Source organism: Sparus aurata, chromosome 6 (genome assembly GCF_900880675.1).
Source record: "Sparus aurata chromosome 6, fSpaAur1.1, whole genome shotgun sequence".
NCBI classification, from domain to species: Eukaryota; Metazoa; Chordata; class Actinopteri; order Spariformes; family Sparidae; genus Sparus; species Sparus aurata.
In genome coordinates, this window is record NC_044192.1 from 25,475,804 (window position 1) to 25,495,923 (window position 20,120).

Genomic DNA, 20,120 nt, shown 5'->3' on the forward strand with positions numbered 1-20,120 from the left:
TAAAGCTAATGAAAGCGCTAACCTTAGCTAACATGGCTAATATTAGCCCAGCCACCTTAGCCAGTCTGACTAATCGATAGCAGAACTTTTGAGCCTGCAGACAAAACAATACTTAGTGACGGGTTTTCATTATTATGGTGGCTGGGCTAATATTAGCCATTACTGTCTATAATTACTATCTATATGCGTACAATCCCAACAATATAACATTACTTGCGGTAAAGTGTTAAGTTAGCATTGTCAATAAAGAAAAAAAAAAAAGTATACGTTTACGGCTGTACTTGTCGTCAAACCAGCCCAGTGGCAATACATTTGCATATTCATCAGGGAGCGGTACCCCTCCAACAGTCTCTCAGTGCCGTAACAATCTCAAGCGGCACATACTGTCATGTGTCGGTAGAATAACAGCGGCATAATAGCAGCATACCACTCCGAGAATCTGTATGTCAGTCTGGGGATCGGTATGCCATTCTAGGGATCGGTATATGCCGTTGAGCAGCAATCGACATACCTTTAGCCACTTTTCGATCTCGCTGTCACTCAGGTAAAAGGCACTTTTAAGCTAAAAGCGAAAGGACCGGAGCGGGAGCTCAGCGACAGCACAGCCTTCAGTTCGCCATTGTCACGTGACCCCCCTAAAGTGAAGCTTTATCTGCTATTTTGTCACAGGTTGCAAATGGCTGTGAATGGTTGCTGATGAAACTAAACATTCATTGTTTTTCACAAACAAAAATGCAAAGATGAACAAGAAGTTGCGACTCTTCCTTCAACCAGTTGGTTGAATTTTGCTTCTCACACTGGAACTACTGCTATGCATGACAGACTTCCAGTTTAACGCCCTTATGAGCAAAGAAACAAATTAACTTTATATAACAATGCATTTGAGTGGCTGTGTTTTGGGATTCATTCAGTTTGGTCAAGTACGGAAGCCCTAAAAGGCCATGCATTCATATATTTTATTTCCTCCGTTTTCACGTGATAATGAGTTAATTTCCTCTGTTTTTCCGAGATAATGGGATAATTTTCTCGAGATCTCGTGATAACGAAACTTTGTTTTCCCGAGATAATGATATAATCAATTTGAGATCTCCAGAAAACAAAACGATAGTGTAGTATATTAAATCATTGCAGGAAACATCACTCAGTGTAGCCATGTCAGAGGAGCAAGAGCATATTGATCACTGCGTCACATATATTTTCAATCAAGGCCTGACACAGGCTGACATAGCATTATGCCTTGCTATTATAGATAATATTCACATTAATGTGCATAATCTAAGAAGACAGTTAGCAAGGCTTCAGCTATATCGGTGGCGCAATCTAAGTGGGCCTGATGTCGTTGTAGCATCCCCGCTGAATGATGGTCAGACTCTCTAACTGATAGTCCAAAGTGTTTATTACAGGAACCTCGTACACTCGAACACACCTTCGGACACACCGTAAGAGCTTGTACCCTTTATCAGCCAGGTGCACAGTAAATCATTTCTTCACGTTCAGCAAAAATCATGCAGGCACACTTCAAACACGCACACACACGATTTACAAGAACACAGATGTTCTCGGTTCACAGCGAGACGCTTTCAAAATAAAAGTCCCGCATTTAGTGTCTAATGTAATTAATGAAGTAATAACCTGGCTTCAAAGAATATCAGTTAACTAAATGAAAACTGGATGTTCTTATTAACAATTATCACATTAAAGGTCATTTACAGTCGTTACACTAACTGACTGACTCATTCACACACAGACACACACACACACACACCTTATTATATCGTTATCTCGAGATCTCGACAAAAATTATCCCGTTATCTCGGGAAAACAAATAAAATTAACTCGTTACACGAGAAAAAAAAGTTTCGTTTTCTCGAGATCTCGAGAAAATTAACTCGTTATCACGGGAAAATGGAAGAAATAAAATATATGAATGCATGGCTGTTTAGGGCTTCCGTAGTGAAGGCGATTATATACCTTACACATTAACTGGCAAATTGTCTCATGCAGTGATTGTGCTGCGGCCCCCTGGTGGGCTTTAGGAGGTACTGCAGGTGGGTCATTTACAAAAAAGTTCTTAATTTTGAATTTTAAGTTTGAAAATACAGTAAAGTATCTATAATTAAATATAATATTCCAAACAGTATACAAAACTGATAGAGCAAGGGAATGAATGTACATGGTATTCTTTATTTATCTGAACTCTTTCTATGCAGTGTTGTGCTGAAATCTGCTTCACATTGATATATCAACCATCGAATGACCTTAATGTGCACCGCTGGGTGACATTGCAGCAAACACAATTCTAACAGGAGGGCAACATTATTTGCCAGAGGAACAGTTTTTGGTATAACATCAGAACACATCTTTTATCGTGTCAGTGATGAGGTATTGTAACTGGATGAGTTTGCAAAGTTGACAAATTGTTACATGTACGTGAATGGACTATTGATTCCCACAGCATCGCCCACATTCAGTTATTCATCTTGGTCAGATGTGCTGGCCAGAGTTGCGATAAACAGTTTGGATGGAATAGGGACAGAAGGATTTACAGTTTCAAATTGTGCAGTTTCATTCCTAAGTTTGGGAATGGCTGGTCTAGAGAAAGCCTTCCCTGTTGATTATGAGTAAAGTTGGCTTTTGTGTACTTTAATCCTGTTTTTAACTCCCATCAAAAAATGCATCCACATCTCATATGCCTAATACATAACACTAAAATACTGTATTTAATACGGCTTATATTATGTACACAACAGACAACTGGCCTGAGCCAGGGAGGGTTCTGCTGGTCAGTGTTGCATAACCAGTACAAAATATCTGCAGTGTAAGCTGTAATGAATGAATTTATCTTCAAATAGGACCTTCCCCTAGTGACCACTTCTTCCCTTTCCTCAAAGGCTAAACTAAATGTGGCAGCAAAAAAATAACAAAGAAGATTAATGTTTGGTGTGGGTGTGTGGATAAAGACTTCTCCCCAGTGAGTGATCTGTGGGTGAACAGCGGTCTGGTCTGAATCTACGGGAAACTCCACAGTGACTGTGTGATATGATGTTACATTACAGCTGCTGCGCTTCTGTAAACACAGTTAATGTATTTATTACCTGATGAAACTGCAGCCAGTCGGAGTGACTGTAAGTAAAAGTCCCTCCCAAGTCTGAGGTCAGCTGGGAAGCTTCGACTGTCTTGTTGAGGGCCTTCATAGAAGTCACGGTGTCCATCTTGTAGATTAAGACAAAGGCAAGGGTAAGTTGTAAAGTGCCACTCGTCTTTAGACGAAAGAGATTGAACGTGAACATGGAAGTTGTTTTCTGACCTGTAGCCCTGGCTGTTTCTCAGGTCGAGGACAAGTGTCTTTATCCACCAGCATCACAATACTATGGACGGCGTGGAGAGCTTGCTCCTGTGGGAGGCAGCAGGGAGTCAGTATGGAAACCCCTCAAAGGCCTAGAACATTTTTGTTCTTGTCAAACAGTGTTCTGTGGACCTTGTTTTCCACTGATGAAGGTTTATTTATTCAGTTCTGTAAATAATAAATATTACTGAGCTTGTCTTATTACCTTATCAACATTGTATGACCTGATCAAGTCTTTTCCAAAACTACATAGTGCACCTTTAAACTCAGACAGAAGCTGAGGAAGTGTATTCATTTATTTTTATTCAAAAAGATGTGCTTTGATATTTTACACTTTCATATGAATGTTTGTCTACAACTGACATTTCCTGAGCAAGTTAGAGCCAGTTATTATAATATTTCCCACAGTGTTTTTACAATGAAAAGCAGGTTTATTTCCAGTAGACGTGTCCAAGAGGTTCAGAGAGTAAATAGAAAGATTATTAAATCAAGACTGAGGACACTGAAATAAAGGAGACTTTTTTTTCTGATAGATATATATTATCCACTGAATATAGACATCAACAATAGCTTAGCTGCAACCACTGACTTAAGACACTTTTCTGGGTTTCCATGACAAGTCAGTGCTGCTGAACATAATGGCGTAACTTCCATACAGAGTGCCTGAGTGTCCAAGAAACTCCTCTTACACAAGATTTTAAAGCAAATTGAAAGGACCAGTGCTTCAAAAGTTATTAAATATTTTAGGAACAATAACCATTTTTAGTCTCCAGCAGCTATGAGGGTTAAAGAACAAGAGGTCAGGGCCGACTAAAACAGGAGTTTGAGTTCAACATAAGTTGCACTCTTGCTTTGATAATTAACATTAAGTGATAACAATAAGATGTACCATACCTCTCAGTTGACATACAATAAGCCTATTTTTGCATTGCAGTGTGTTCAGCCTCTTTCGCGGTAAACATAATTTAAAAAATGGGCATGGCGCCCCCTTGTGTTTCCCTTCACCATCGACGTGCACGGACTTTAAATGAACTTGTGTCACTGCATTTCCAGAAATTCTCACTAACCCTGTCATCAGGTTCCTTATCTGTGAATCAAGGAGCATGACAACTTTACATCTGTCTGCATCTGATTACATGTGTGTGAGTGAGTGAGTGCGGGCATTGTATATTCAGACATGTGCATGCAGGCTTATTGTTTTAACCTGGGCCATCAGCAGAGCTTTGTAGAGGTGAAGTGGAGGAGGCTTCTTCCTGGCATTGATGACCAAAGTCATTCCCAGCTCTTGAATTTCTCTCCTGCCAAAAACAATGAATTGTGTTAGGGCGCATTCAAACAAGTCCACAGTGGTCTTGATGGGATAGATGCATCACTGGCATTCACTTATTCCACCTCGCTCTCTGACATGCACACACTCCTCCTCACACGTCCTGCTCCACACTTTGACGCCTTCACACAGCCCTCTTAATGGCCTCTTCTTGGGTTACTGTTGTGTGAGCCTACATCAGACATGGCTGCTAATTCTAGCGAGGCGCTGCATACCAGACAGTTGGCAGCCAGCCTGGCTAGAGACTGTTGTGGTATGGCTCTTTACTGGGACAGACGGAGGCCAGGCAATCTGGTAAAGTGGCTTTTTAAACTTCAAAGACTCCATTAAAAATCAGAGTAAACAAATAACAATGGTGAAGTGTTTGCAAGCAGAGGGTCAGCGGAGGTGAGCGTGACTGCCAGCTGACCCTAAAGAGCTGCATAAAGGCAGAATGATCCAGTTTAAAAAGTTGTAATTCTGCATTCAAAGCATTGTTTTATTATTTGTAAACTATGCAAAAGGACGACCCAAAAGAGAGTCTGGATTCACAAACAATCATCATATTATTCAAAGCCTTTTCTGGAGAGCTGAAATATTTCAAATAGTAATCTACTGCCCTCTTGTGGTCAAACCTATTATTACATACCAGAACACAAAAAAAGCTTTAAAAAATAATAATTAAAAAAAAACAGCTTTCCTCAGCGGCACATATCAGGAACAGGTCAAACTGTCCTCTAAATATGATTCAGACTAACAAAAAGCCTCTCAGTTACAGATATCTGTCTCATTTTGAGATACCTTGTATGAATTGTTTCCAGTACCTCGGTATAGAGTGTAAGTAGAGCAGTAATTCACAGACATTCTGTGCTGACACAAGAGGAGACGTCCATTCCTTTCTGTCTCCATGGACCTCCACCACTGCTCTGCCCGTCCTGTCCCTGCTGCCTGAGAGACAAAGAAAAAAGATGGTGAATTGTTTTGCCCCAAATAAACTCATCACTCTGACACTTGGAAAAGTAATGGCGCTGTGAAAGTTTGGCTGAATGCTGTGGCTTTGCTTAAAGGTGCACGATGTAGGTTTGGGAAATACATTTTTAATTAGAAGAAAAATATCTTTATTCACTGATCTTTTTTTTTTTTGTCTAAAAGTTATGACATTGGTTTAACTTGACAGTCACATTTAATCGAAGCTGCTATGACAGTACAGCATAACATGACTGAGATTTTGAGATACAGTAAGAATACGGAAGAGTTTATTTCGGTGAATGCTCAGTTCTGTACCTGGCAAACAAATAATGCCCAGTTCAAGCAGACGGCTGATGCTTCTCAAACTGGATTCCTCGGTTTGTGGAGACTGTGAAGTGTCAGGAGGTGCAGATGGAAGCTGAACTTGTGGAGAAGGTGGCTTTTCTGTCTTGGAGTTGTGGAGTTTGGAGACATCCAGTCCATCGGTGGTATAGGGAGTTGGATTCCTGCTTGACTGGGAGTCTGCATGACATTGAATACAAACATAGTTGTTAAGTAAGTGTGTTTGTGTGGGTTTTGTTTCTTGTATTAACTAATGCATCACTGTCTAAGACAGCGCTGAGATTTACTGTAACCCTCTGCTTTACTCTCTACAGTAACCTTTGACCTTTTATACCAACAGTAATTTTTCAGCTCTTCATCCATAACTCTTAATAATTGTCTGTCAACATGGATGCAGCTGTGTCCAGACAGCCTTTACACATTGGACATGGTCTCTGTAACAAAACACCGCGGTGGCCTGGCTGCTAAGCCTGGCTTTGATTCCAGACATCTTAATTGGCCTGTCCTTAGAACCAACAAAGCCTCGCCTGTGCTCTCTCTCTCTTTGCTCCTTTAATAGTTCATGACGAGCGTGTCTCCAGTCAGGATCTCAACATGCTCCTCTGAGGGCATGAGGGTGCATGCTGGCGGGTGCAGGCGACACAGAAACCCCCTTCTTGTGTGTTATTCTGTCCCTCTACATTAGAGAAACGCTCTGCTCTTTCTTTTTACCCAGAGGGTTCAGACCCTCCCTTTCACTGGGGTACTGCATGCTATTTCCGTTCACTCCCTCGGTAATGGGAATAACATGAATGTAGCGAAGAGCGCAGACAGCAGTGGGAAGATCGTACTCAAGCCTGATCTTCGACCTTTGAACCCTCTTTCTAAAGAGCCCTTATGATCTGCGACCCTCCGTGGAGCACATTCCCTCAAGCACGCGAGGTCACGGTCGAGTCTCAAAACGTCTGTTTGACGTGAATGTTCATTGGACCTTCGAGCTTGAGCAACAGATCATAATAAACAGCTGTGTGTGCAGTAATAACAATGTACAAACTTTGTGTGTGGGTGTCAGTTAAAAAGAAGAGAGGAAAGCTTGTATCAAAAAGTAGGGATGGGAATAGACAACTGGAACCTTTGAGAGCTGGTTTTAAATTGTTGGATTCATCAGAACTGAATGCTTTCGATCAATCGATGACGGTGTGTTTTATTGCATTTTATGTTTGTTATAAAGAAAAGTACACTTATACATTGACCTTATGCAGATTTCTCATAACCCTAAGAAGTGTGCCTCTGAAAAATCTTCGTTTGGAGGGCCGTGAAGCCTGCACGCTTCACCCTACTTCTCTATACCAACAAGAATTGGTACACCCTATCCCTTAACGTGAATGCACAAAACAGAGGGGTAGGCCTAAGTAGAAGGGGCCAGGGCTGTATTAGGATTGGGCCACAGACTCCTGCTACAGCTACGTCTCAAGCTATATCCAGCTCGCCTTAATTGATGAGGAATAATACGGGAACCTATAAAGAATCTGACCCACAAGAACAATGGATAGTGACATTGGTATATACAAAATCTTCACAATTCCCATGCCTACAAAAAGAAGTTTGAATATTCAGCTTCCTCTTCGTACCTTTTTTAGGCGACTTCCGTCTCTCCAGCTTCTGAGTCACCTGATCCAACAGTTCACCTTTCTTACACTGCATTATGCTGGTGATTGTTTCAGGGCAGATATCACTGTGGCTCCTGTTGTTGAGTTTATAAAGAAGTGGACTCCCTTTAGAAGTGTCTGACACGGTGGACAGAGACCTGACCTTAACTTTGTGTTTTCCTGATGGTTTCAAAACCTCCACCTTCTGATGTGGTTTAACGTCACCATCGCAGTTCTCAAAGAACAAATCTGATCCCGGACGCTCGCTGGCATGATGCCCTGATGGGTGGGAAAGGAGTTTCATGTGAACTTTCTGACTATGGCTCAAACCAGGGGTTGATTTTAAAACCATTGGCGGTTCCTTCATCAGGTTTTCCGAGTCAAAACTCACAGGACGGTCTTTGAGGTGAGAGGCAAAGTTTTCAGGTGTTGGTTCACAGCAGTGTTTGTACTGGCAGAGCTCTTTACTGTTCAATGGTTTGTTAGAATGGTTACAAAGGTTTCCAAGTAGATCTCTTTGAGCTTCAATTGCACCCTTGGATCTTAACCCCCCCTCTTGGCAAAGGCCGACCTCCTCCAGGGCAGCCAGTAGGTCAACACTCCCCCTCTCAAAAGGGACTGGGTTCCTCAGTGCTGCCATGTACGAGTCTCTGTACCTACACTTCAAGTCTTGGTCGGTAAGCTCGTGCCCCAGCTTTCTCTGGCTGCATGGTGTACAAGGCTCCTCTGCGTACTGAAGGGTGTGTCCGCAGGGAACACTGTTCCCAAATGGTACAGGTGGAGGTGGCCTAACAGGTTTAAACAAAACTGAATTGGCTGGATTTGGATGGCTTCCCTTCTGTTTATCCACAAACTCCTTCTCTTTGGCGATATCCACCAGGTCTACATAATCCCCCTCAATCTCTCGATATGTCTCTCGGCTGTCCCAGGTGTTCGGAGATACCCAACCCACAGGTTTGATCAAAGGTTTCGAACATGATTTCGGGGTGCGTCTGTCTTGATCAACTTTGACAAGTCTGGAGGAACAGTCCGCAGGTCTCAAAGATGCTGACATCCTGTCTTTTGCTGGAAGGAAAATGGCTTCAATAGGGAGGGTGGAGGAGTTAAAATGCGAGGGAACGGAGACCTGTCTTGGTTCAGGAGGAGCCTCCCTGTAAGTGGGCATGATCTTAGGCTTGTCTAAAAACTCAGGGATTGCGATTTTAGCCCACGGCAACTTGATTACTCCTTGATCTGTGCAAAGCAAGCAACGAGACAGAGGAGTCCCATGGCGTCCTTCATTGATCTCCTGCAACCATTCTTCAGTGAAGATGCAGGGGTAGGAAGTCTCCGGCACAGGGGTCTCCTCCACTTCTCGACAGCCCTCCTCCAAAAGACTTTTGAGGACAATGCGGGCCGCTTGGTCCCCGAAAGGTTCCACCTGGAGGTAGAAGTCTCCTGGACGAAGCAGCAAAGGGTTCACAGGCGCTAACTGGATGACAGTTTTGTCATGGAGACACAGAGGCCAGCCCTCACAGCGGAAAACCACATCCGAGTACCCAGCCTAGAAAACATTTTTTAAAAAAGCATTATTTCAATGTAATTTTGTTTTTTTAATTTGCTAACTATCTATGGAACTGCACTCCTCGCCGCCACAAACTGTTAGAGGAACATAACAACAATGTCGATGGGACATTCTGAGCCTTTATAATATCCACAAAAAAACATTGACGTTGAAAAAAATTAGTCATGTGTTTTGTTATTCTTGTTATTATTCCCTTGGAGGGAAACTTTGCTCTAAGATTTTGACCCACAATGTTGTAGGATGTAAACAGGAAGTTTGATGTTGCCATGGAGTCAGTGAGATACACTGTGGCCTACATCTTGAGCCTTGCTTTCTTACTGTTTGGTTACATTTTGCCATCAATAAAAGTCTGCTGAATTAGCTTTGACTTTTTGCAATGTGCCCGTGGATGCACAGACAATTATCTCTGAACTACTTTGAGGCTGAAGAAAACTTAAAAAAGTGATGATTCTCAGGCAAGTTCTGTAGTTATATGAAGTGCCTTTTTTCTATGATTAGAAAAGGTAGTTTACATACAACTGACATGAGAGAAAATGATATCTCGAAAATGTAGTCACACTGAATGTAATGTGCAAAGATATGCTGTCCATGTACTAATTCGACAACTCTGTAAAAGAATAGAGCATTTTGTGCCAGTTCTAACTCAACAAAAAATTTACATATCTCTTGACTCACAGTAAAAGTCTCTAAACTGAACTACTGTACAAGTATATCTTCATGAAAGTGAAAAGTGTGTGAGTGCAGATGTGCAGCAGGCACTGAAATGTATTAATACTTACACATGCAGCCTGTTGGACGCTCTCCAGCAGGTGTTTGGCAGGAATGAGGAAGTCCAGCAGGCACTGTAACGCATCACCGTGATAACGTTCCTCAATAGAGCGAAACAGCTGGCTGAGGACGATGGGTGCTGTGGCCTCGAAAGGTGGAAAGAGGGCCGAGAGGGCGCTCTGGATGGACGAGTCCAGAGATTCTGGGTTCTGGAGAACAAGGAGAGGTGGTGGTGAGCGAGATGAGGTTTGTGGATTGATTATCTTTTATATATAATGTGAGACATCTTAAGAAAAGCAGCACAAACAGCAAAACAAACTAATGCAAACTGTGAAGACATGAAAGGTTTACTTAATAAATGCCTTTGTCTGAAAAAGAAATGCATTTTATTATTATGCATTATGGTATGATTTATAATTTATGAGCTCATTTTAACTAGTGCCCCTGTGTCAAAGACAAAGACATTTAAAGCCAAACCAAACCCTAAAACTAGTCAAATTAAAAACACTTTAGAGCAAATGATGGCAGAAATACAGCTGCTGCATATAAAAAGAAGGCTTAACAGAGCATCAGTGTCAGTGCATTAATAAAACAGTGGTGTGATCTCCACATTCTTCTCAAATGAGAATTGTATTGACCTTTTCAAGCAGGGTGCATGAACAATAAAATATTTAATTAAGGCAGAATAAATCTTCCATTACAAGCGGTCCTGTCTCATAATTAAATCAGCTGCCCTCAAACTGAAATCCTGCTATTGCAGTTATTAAATTGGTTGAATGCAGTTTAAATCTTTATTGAATGGTGTTTAATGGCCTCAGTAATTTCCAGCAACATTCATTTTAATTTGAGTGGAAATATGAATATGTGCATGAAAAGGTGAATCTATTGGGAATGGAAATACTCTGCCAAATTTGGAGGAGTGAAGTGGGGAAAAGTACATAAAATAACCCTTTAATCTGTTTATTTTATTTAGTCACATCATCTGCCCTCAAATGGAAGTTTGACCTGCTTTTGTTTTCATCTTTAATGCCTGTAATTTTTCTAATTTGGGGTTTTAGTTTTAATGCAATGTGCATGCAAGTGTGGTTCAGTTATGATAAACCAGCGCTTTTTATAGTCATCTGTGCAAGTTCAGGTGACATGTTTGTGTAAACGAGTACCTGAGTGTGTAGTGGATCTTGCATTTCCAGTGTAAATGTGTATTTGGATGTGACTTGTTATAACACTGACTTATATGAAACAAGTTCACATGGCCGAGATGTGTGGTGAGCAAATACTCTGCAAATGTAAAATGACAGGACTGATATTTTCTTCTGGCCCTTCACCCCTCGCTGTGTTTAGAATCCCTCAGAGTCTTTTGTAGCCAGAAACAAAATGAAAAAGTGATTTTCCACCTGTAGCACTGAAGGAAACATCATCTCCAACAAATGAAAACGTGCAGCAAAACATCATATTCACCAACATCTAAACATAACGATCAGTTTCATCCACTTAACGTGAGGCTTTGAGGTAAATTAGAAACGTTCATGTATAGGGGATCAAGAGGGGGATTGTGGGTGAGCCTATGGGAAAGCTTTTGAACTTTGTCTGGAGATGATTAAGTCTGTCCTGCGTGAGCATGTGCAACTTGTTTCATCTCTGGCAAGGTTATGCTTCATTTAAGCTGGTGTATTTGTAGCAGACTAGGTTAAGTGTCTGATCTTATTCAAAGTGACAAGAAGAAGCAAAGCAGACAAAAGAAATGCACAGCCCCATAACAAAAGATCCAACTGGGTGAAATGACACCATTTTTGTGTCAAGAGGCACACTTGGTGTTAATGTTTACTGCCTGTACAGATGTCTGCCTCGGAAAATATAGGCCACAAGCACCAGCTGTGCCATGGGTGAAGTCCATTTGAACACATGGGGACGTTTCAGATGAAAAGAGGCCAAATCTTTAAAGTATTGTTGGTGAATCTGAGGTGTTAAGAGTAAAGCATTTTATTGCAATTCAAATACTGTACTTTTGATGTGATACATATGATATGAGAGCAATATGGAAACGCCAGCAAAATTACTTGTGGGCTGTACCTGCAGTTGGTTGAAAATTGTCAAGTAAATCAAACAATTATTTACAGTAATGTGCTGGTGCACAAAATTAATAACATTAAGTAAAGCATTAAGTATAAAAAAGAAAAATTATCTTTTTAACCATCCGCCATGCCATATGCAAAAGTATCAAAATAAATGGCGAGGTATACCTTCATTTAAATGATGATGATTTGAAATTGCAGCATCATGGTGGCTTAGATGACAAGTTAAAGGACCAAGTTATTAAATTTTTGCTCTAACTTATTTTAAAGATCCTACTTATGTGTTTATTAATATAGCTTTGGGTTTCTTTTATATTTTCTCTTAATGCAGTTCTATCTTATGAAAAGCACTTTTGTGCTACTGTGTGTATAAACGTGCCCTGTCTCACAGTTCCCTCCTGTGGGGTAGAGGAATATCCATTCTTAATTTCATGGCACTAAGCACCGAAAATATTGTCCTCATACCTTACATGCTTCATGCTAATCCATCATGGAGGTGAGAGACATTTTACAGGACAAGTGAAAACTTTAAGCTTCTGAGGGGGCTTTAGGAAAAGTCAGAGGATCACTAAAGTCACCAAAGGATCACATGGGAATGCATCCAATCTTTGTTGAGATGTTTTACTAAAAAAGGAAAAACTCCACATCATGGTGTCACAATCAATTAACAAACTGACCAACATTGCGTTTCTTGCCATGTCCAGACATGTCCACACACCACTCATTTTCACCTTTTCTGTTCCAGGTTAGTTAGTCTTTCTCCATATTTTTCCAAATACTAGATGTGCATATTGAAATGTTCAGTTTTGTTCTCATTCTCATCGAGTCAAATAAATATGTTTTTATAACAAAAAGAAAAGGAATTATATTCTTGTCGACTTGACATCTGAAAATAAGCACTTGACACCTATTTTAGATCTGGACAGGTCTTCACCGCTAACCACAGCAGGCAGTGCTATTCATACAATCAGTTCACAGTACCCCACTGTGTTGATCTCCCAGCCCCACAAAGGAGTCTGTTTTTAGCCCCTTCCTCATTTAGTTTGATAGCCTGACCCAGAGCAGAGACCGGCCCAGGGTAAACACAAGTGCAGCAGCTTCAAAGACCTCACACTGGTTAGCTCTGGGACTGTGCTGACTGTTTCGCGAACAGAGACTTATGCGAGCGGCTTGAATAGCCGTGAATCATGGAGAACAAAGGTTGTGAAGTTGTTTCATGTTTCATGGATTCATTCAGTCAATCATTCATCTTCGATTTTACCACTCAGTTTTAGTCTTCATGGTTAGCTAACACTTTGGTGATGTCTGTGAAACAGGCAAGAGTTAATGAACAGAAGTTAACGCTGGGATGGAATGTAAATCAATAGCAATATCTGATATGCTGAGTGATACGCTGAGATTTGCTTTGTATCACTTGTGGATGTTGGATGCCCTCAGTGCAAAAGAATGCTTCCTTTTTCTGATTGTGCACATCTGTCACAATAGATTAGGAAATGGAGAACAGAATACCTTCGGGGCTGGCTCTCGACTGGTAATGCATCACAGCTGTTTTAGACTGACTGCAGCCATTCAGCTTCGGGCTCTACTGTATTTCTCAAAGATAAACCTGAGGTCGCAGTTAATACAACACAGCTCTGCTGAGTTACTGTACGGGCCTGGGACATCCAATCCCTTTCTGTGTAGGGTTTGTTTGATAAACTGTAGACTGGTGCTATTACTGAGGCAGACTTTATATGCGCTCTTGCATCCTGATTATGATCAGGTTGTTGGAGCACCCTTGTTATGTTTTGGACCCGTAAACATCGTATCCTGGTTTCAGAAACCAGGACAATTATGTTTGAAGAAGGTCCTGGGCCATAAATGTCACATGTGGAGGTAATAAATGTTCATAGGAGGATTATCTAGTGAGTAGGCCTTATCCTGCTTACAAGGAATCTGCATATGCTACCGGGACAGGTAAACACCTTATTCTCCTTCATGAATATACAGAACAGTGGTTGAGAGCACTTGTGGACTGCAGATGGGGTTGGTGCCATGTTTCAAAAACTACAGCAAAAATTCCCCCCCCACATACCTGTGGTGCCCGTTTTACATTTTAGCCCCGGCCCCTCATATATCCTGAGTCCGCCACTGGGTCAGAGATCAAGACACACCTGCAGGCAGTCGATCGGAAACCTGGACACCGTTATGGTCATATAGACAGGGATGTGAGTGGCCAGGTCTTTCATGTTCCATGTAACAGTCACATCCCAAATATAATCAGACAGGATAAAACTCAAAACCAGGATATTAATGCGCATGCAAACACACTCATCTGTGATTCAACAAAATGATTGGACTGTGACCATTTTTTGTGCCTCGTTTTAAATCAATCCTTCACTGTAAGTCGACCCTAAACTAGCGCTTTAGTGACTTATAATCATAACAATACTGCAGGCTCATTTGAGATTTAAACCTCTTTTTGTGTTAACACTCTGGCTGACATGACTGACGCTCCTGCCCGGATAAACTCCTTCTCAAAACAAAGAAGGTTAAAAGCCTGAGACGTTTCCCCACCGACTGGAACTCCTCTCAGTGGGTGGTTTTGGCGACTGATATTCATAAGAGTGAGACCCTCTTGAGATTTCGCCAAGAATTGCTCGGCTGGACCCAGTTCAGACGGGCCAGCCAGCCAAATGAAATGAGGGTAGCTGCCGGTGTTGTGAGCGAGTTCTTCTGTGTTTCATTACATCTGACAGGCTGCCAGAGAGCGTGCCAAACAGGCCCGAACTGTGGAGGATCGGCATGAATAATTGTGAGGCGAAGCAAAGTTGTGCGGTGTTAGATCCACTGTTACGGAAGCCCTGAAAGGCAAGTGTGAGATAAATGTGTGACAGGTGATACATTTTGAAAAAACAGTTGAAAAAAGTTAATGCCAGCATAGTTGTTTGTTTTTTTGTGTTCTGTGAAAGCCTCTCCAGGTTAAAAAACACGGCTCAGTTATACACTTCTGCCTCTTGTGGCCAGACTGAGTATTAAAGATATTTATCTGGAACTTTTGTGGATAATCGGAGTTTGCATGTATTTGTATTCAGCATCTTGAACATTAAAAACACACTTGGATAACTCAGTGGCTTCATCCTTCATCTTAATTTCTATCACTCTGCATTATTTACTCCCATGATCTTTGCTTTTTCAATATATCTCTTCCCACTATCGCAGCTCTGCTCATGGAGGGTGCAGGGGGGTCAACTGCTATGCCCTATGCCCTAGGTAGATAAAACATGTTAAAGTGCCCTCCTGGGTGCCCTTCCACTGGACAACACGTGGCGAAGTGCCCTTTAGGGTTACCCAGCACATACAGCTGGTGCCCTTTTTCACTTTTTTTCACCCCTGCCTGAGTCCTGCGCTGCACAGCTCTCCTGGTTTGTAATAGCAATACCACATGAAGCAGTCATGTCAACACATATCCGCTTCAAACGCCAGAAATAAGCCTTAAGTTCTGAGTTACACACTGGAGTTTCCCCGTCCTTACATGCAGCCTCCCTTTGACTGGGATCAAGGACGGAGCATCCATCAGCAGTGGAAATAAAAATATGTCACAGCTGTTAGAGGACGAAAAACATGGATTGTGATCGGAATCATATCGTATCATAATCTAAGTGAATCAGGTTTATTTAACAGCTTGCACTCAGCCGTCACAGCAACACGTCCATGAGTGCAGTAACATAACATACCATCTCAATTGGCAAATGTTTCAAGATTTTAATCTGTTCTTGAGGGTCGGAGTAATGTGTTGCTGAATCTTACGAAAGCAAATTAACCGCAGAAATTAAACTTAATAATGGAACATGCCCACATTCCAATGCACACACATTCATCCATGTTGCCAGTCAGGATGCCAGACAGCAGTAACTCCCATTCAAAGTGTCCAGTATGACTTCAGTCTCCCTGCTGACTTGCACCACTCCTTTTGTGTCCTCAACAGTTCCTCCCTCTACAAAAACCTCCCGGTTAACAGCAATTTGTTCACTCCCATGTGAGCGCTCAGACACAATCGCTTCCCTCCATCCTAACGATAACACAATCTTGTACTGTATATCAGTGCACAGTATCGAGCTCTTGTTTCCTCATGTTGACGGACGGAGAGTTGCTCCCTCTTTTTTTCCAAGGTACTTTACTCCCACAGTCAGCCAAGTCAGGAGCACTCAGTCAAGCTTAAATCTTGATCCTTTATCTCGGCCTGCAGAGACAGTAGGACACGATCAATGTCTAGCTGACCACCACATTCCTCCACTGCCTCCTCTTCACATTCAACACAAGGGGGATTCCCTCTCTGCCCACTTTTGTCCAGAGCAGCCCGGGATTTAACTCTTGAAGGAGCTCCAGTCTCCAACAAAGATCATTGTTTGACCTGAATTGGCATGCTAGTGAGGGACAACAGGCATTTGTTTTAAAGGTTCACTCTTTCTTTGTCTTGTCCGGCCCTGAGCCTTCCCCCCTGGGAGTTTTTGCAGCGTTGAGCATTAAGCACATAATCGCAGGTTTCTCTGCATTGCCTTGGGCTTGGGTCAAAGAAAGTCAGGCCCAGATTTGAGCCTCAGAATAAACAAGCTGTCAAGGTGTGTAAACTCACAATGTGTATCTGTGTTCTCGGCCACGACGGCTCAAAAGATTAGAGCAGGTAAGCTGAGCAGAATGTGATTGTAAAGAAGATTAACTTCAACTAAATGGAAGCAGCTCCTGATGTGACACGCTGGAAGACTTTTGTTGATGTCTCTGTCTTGACTGGTCATCACATTTTCTTGAAGTGCTCGTAGTAGCAGAGGACTGTCACTCTACCTCGGGGCTGAGACAAAACATGAGCGGAAGTGACAGTTGAGTCAAGACCTGCTGGTAAATCCTGAAGACTGCCCGAGCTCTGCACGTGTGGACACGCAAACATCTCACCACCGACTCAGCCACAACAACAGTTAATCACAGTGTGACGGATAGGATATGACAAGACTGTCATGAAAAGAAGTGAGTCATGTCCGTCTGCAGATTTCATCTTTCTTTCTCTTTACTTAGGGATTTTAAAGTGAAAGCCACATTAAATGTATTTACAGCATATCACTGGTTTCACACAAAACACAATTATAATCAACCACAGTCTCACTCTTTGTCATCGCAATCATCATAATCAAAACCACATTACAAGTATCTCTCAGTTATTCCCTTCCCCCTCTCCAACACTTCCTCCTCAAACATTCAGTATCTCCTGTTGGCCGGTGAGACAGTGCTGTCTTTGTGTATGATCCAGCAGAAGGGCCACTCCATTCCGCTAAGCCATCACCAATCCTTTCAACCAATCAAAAGGCTCCAACGGGACAAAACTCCCGACATGATTACTCGGTCTCCGCTGCCAAGGGTAAACACGGTGTGTGTAACAGACCTTTAATCATGAGTTCACCTCAGTCATTAATGTTGTAGTTTGTGACAGCTCGAGCTATGATTGTAAAGTTGTGGCGGCCACGCAGAGTGCCGGCTTCCTGTTTCTCATGTGAAGGATCAAAGAATTTTAAACCGGCAAGTTTATACAATACTGAGCTGAGATTTGATTTCACAAGTGATTCTTTAATCTACCCCAAATCTGTAAATAATGAACGTCTGGCTTTCAGTAATCTACCACGGTTCTGGGAAGTCTCGCTGCTGAGTCTATCCATCTTTCACCATCTTGTAAGCAGTGTTGTGAAAGTCCTCCACATGAATATTACCTGAGTATTAGTCTTTGCTCTCTACTGATATGCTGCCAATATTTGTTTTGAGTTTGAATTTGTCAGGTGGCCAATTGTTACATGTCACACCTTCAAAAGATACTTAAAGATTCTCTATGTAAAAGAAATTGGAGCAGTTAACGTGTAATAAACACTTTTTTGTTTGCCTATACGGGCCTGTGGACAGTTTGTTTAAGGCTGCTGGACTGTGGATTTCTTTGTGAAAGGTCAGATACTGGACGGTCCACAGGATGGGACTTTATGCAAGTTCTCAAGTGCCTCGTCTCAGAGTGCAGCTAATGTTAGTTTAGAAATGGAGTCCGCTAACATAAACTAATGAAAGGCCTCCAAGAGACAAAACAGAAGTTCCACAGAGCCAAGTCCATTTAAATGAAATTATACATATATTTACTTGTATGTATTGACTGTACACCTGACAGATTATCAGATTCGATGACCAGCATTTTTTGTGAGTGCATCCTTTGTTACATTCCACCACCGCTTGTGGGACGAAGGTGAGCCCGACACGCGCGTCAGACATGAATCTCTTTTGAAATCAAATGCACTGACTCATGGCTGCACACTTCAGGTTATGAAACATGAAGTGATCCGAAAAACAAAGCCTTCATTCATTCTCTGAACGGAGGACGCTACTGTTTTTGATGCATCAACAACAAAAGGACTGATTATCTCCTTTCCTGTCGTTCCAGGTCAGCATATTTCCCAAATAGTGCCACAAGATCAGACAGGTGTCTGGTTTAGCAATGGTTGCCCAATGTCTGATGAGGTGATTGGCAAGGATGTGCAGTGTGGTTTGTATCAGGCACATATGGAGCTTAATAAACAGGAAATATCATAAACCTGGAGGGGGAAAAAGACCTCTGTGTAAACAAACAAAACGAATGGCAGGGAACAATTGAAATGTTCACATTTACTTTTCATCTGGAATGTCTCTATGATTGACTCATAATGAAACCGCTCCCAGTAACAGGACAAAAAGAAATCTCCTGGATCGAAGTCTGTTTCCCTAAAGTTTGTATTCTGGCAAACTGTCAGGAATTTATTTTTGGAGACTGCAACACATTATAAAAGCTCCCATAGTTCAAATCTCAATGGTAAAATAGCCTAGAAATCCTAAAAAGATTAATGATACAAGTGAAGAGAAGGCCTTGTGAAATCCATTAAGCCGTAGCACAAGGTATTTGTTAGTTGGTCAGCATGTGAGTGTGTTTACAGGGAGTCTATTAAACACTAACATCTGCCGCTGTCGAGCTTTGCAAAGTTTCTCCGAGTCCAAACACATACACAGACAGAGCCTCATGGCATCCTCCTTCAATAAATATCCTTATCCTTCAATAAGTTGCCATGTCACACAGGGTGCCACCTCGTGCTCCGCTCAACAGGTCTGATTTGAAGCGGTTCAGCTGGTTTTGAATTCAAGCAATGAACAAGACGTGCCTTCTTTTGACACTAGATCACTGAGCTAGCTGTAATACAACATCGTCCTAGAAGAGCGACCAGAGGAGCCAGAACAAAAGAGACTTCCAAACACACAGTCTGGAAGGGAAATGGCAGTGCTGCAGTATCTGTGTTTCTAGAGACAAAGAGAGAGACTCACAGACAGCCTATAGCTGTGCAGACGTTTCCCCCCAAAAACACTTGGCAATGGCTCTGTTTTGATAATACACTCCACAGTCTCTGCTGAGTTTGACCCACTTTTCGTGATGCAGAGATAATAAACACACTGAAAATATGGTCTACAGCTCCATGACTTGTCTCAGAACCTCGACTTGCTGACTGAAGCAAAATAGAAGTAATTTGGCTCATGCAGCTCCACGAGGCAGATGTCTGCAATTATGCATATTTTCTCTTCAAATCACATCAATTTAGTGCATATTTTTTCCCTGCTGCCTGTTTAGAAAATTGGCAAAAATCACAGCAAGTGAAGCGGTGGGCAGGAAGTGTTCCGTCTCGGCCAAAGGTAGCGCAGTCGACAGTGATGTAAAGACGTGATGACTTGTTGCCGGCGGGGGAAGGAGCTACTGATGACCGTCCCGTGGCTCTTAAAGACAGACACAGCTGTGACCCTTTAAAGTCAGGTCAGGACATACAGTATGGTACTGTCAGCCAATCGAAATCTGGAAGCTCTCACAGAGCGTGTCTACTGTGTTTCGAATGGTTAATAGATTAACGTATGTGCGTGCGTACTCTACGCTGATTGGTTGAAAAATAAACAGTGACTGATGAGCATATCTGTCCGGCCTGCAAGCTGAATGAAGATATGAAGCAGGGATGTATGATTCTGTGAGAGTCAGTACCCCGTATCTCTCCTTTTCCTGCTCATCCGGTAGAAGAGAAAAGAAAATTTCTGGTGTCCCTGCCCACTTTAT

At 42.1% G+C, this 20,120-nt stretch overlaps 1 protein-coding gene across 4 annotated transcripts in view; it reads right to left on the bottom strand.

The window, feature by feature from the left end:
- quob (quattro b) overlaps nucleotides 1-20,120 on the bottom strand; it is a 39,876-nt gene that overhangs the window by 17,025 nt on the left and 2,731 nt on the right. For all 4 annotated transcript variants that reach the window (XM_030420855.1, XM_030420854.1, XM_030420852.1 and 1 more), the window contains exons 2-8: nucleotides 9,935-10,132; nucleotides 7,574-9,134; nucleotides 5,937-6,143; nucleotides 5,477-5,600; nucleotides 4,551-4,644; nucleotides 3,308-3,394; nucleotides 3,096-3,212 (exon numbers count right to left, since the gene is read on the bottom strand). In XM_030420855.1, the coding sequence (XP_030276715.1) occupies nucleotides 3,096-3,212; nucleotides 3,308-3,394; nucleotides 4,551-4,644; nucleotides 5,477-5,600; nucleotides 5,937-6,143; nucleotides 7,574-9,134; nucleotides 9,935-10,132 (2,388 nt within the window). The remainder of the gene's footprint in view (nucleotides 1-3,095; nucleotides 3,213-3,307; nucleotides 3,395-4,550; nucleotides 4,645-5,476; nucleotides 5,601-5,936; nucleotides 6,144-7,573; nucleotides 9,135-9,934; nucleotides 10,133-20,120) is intronic.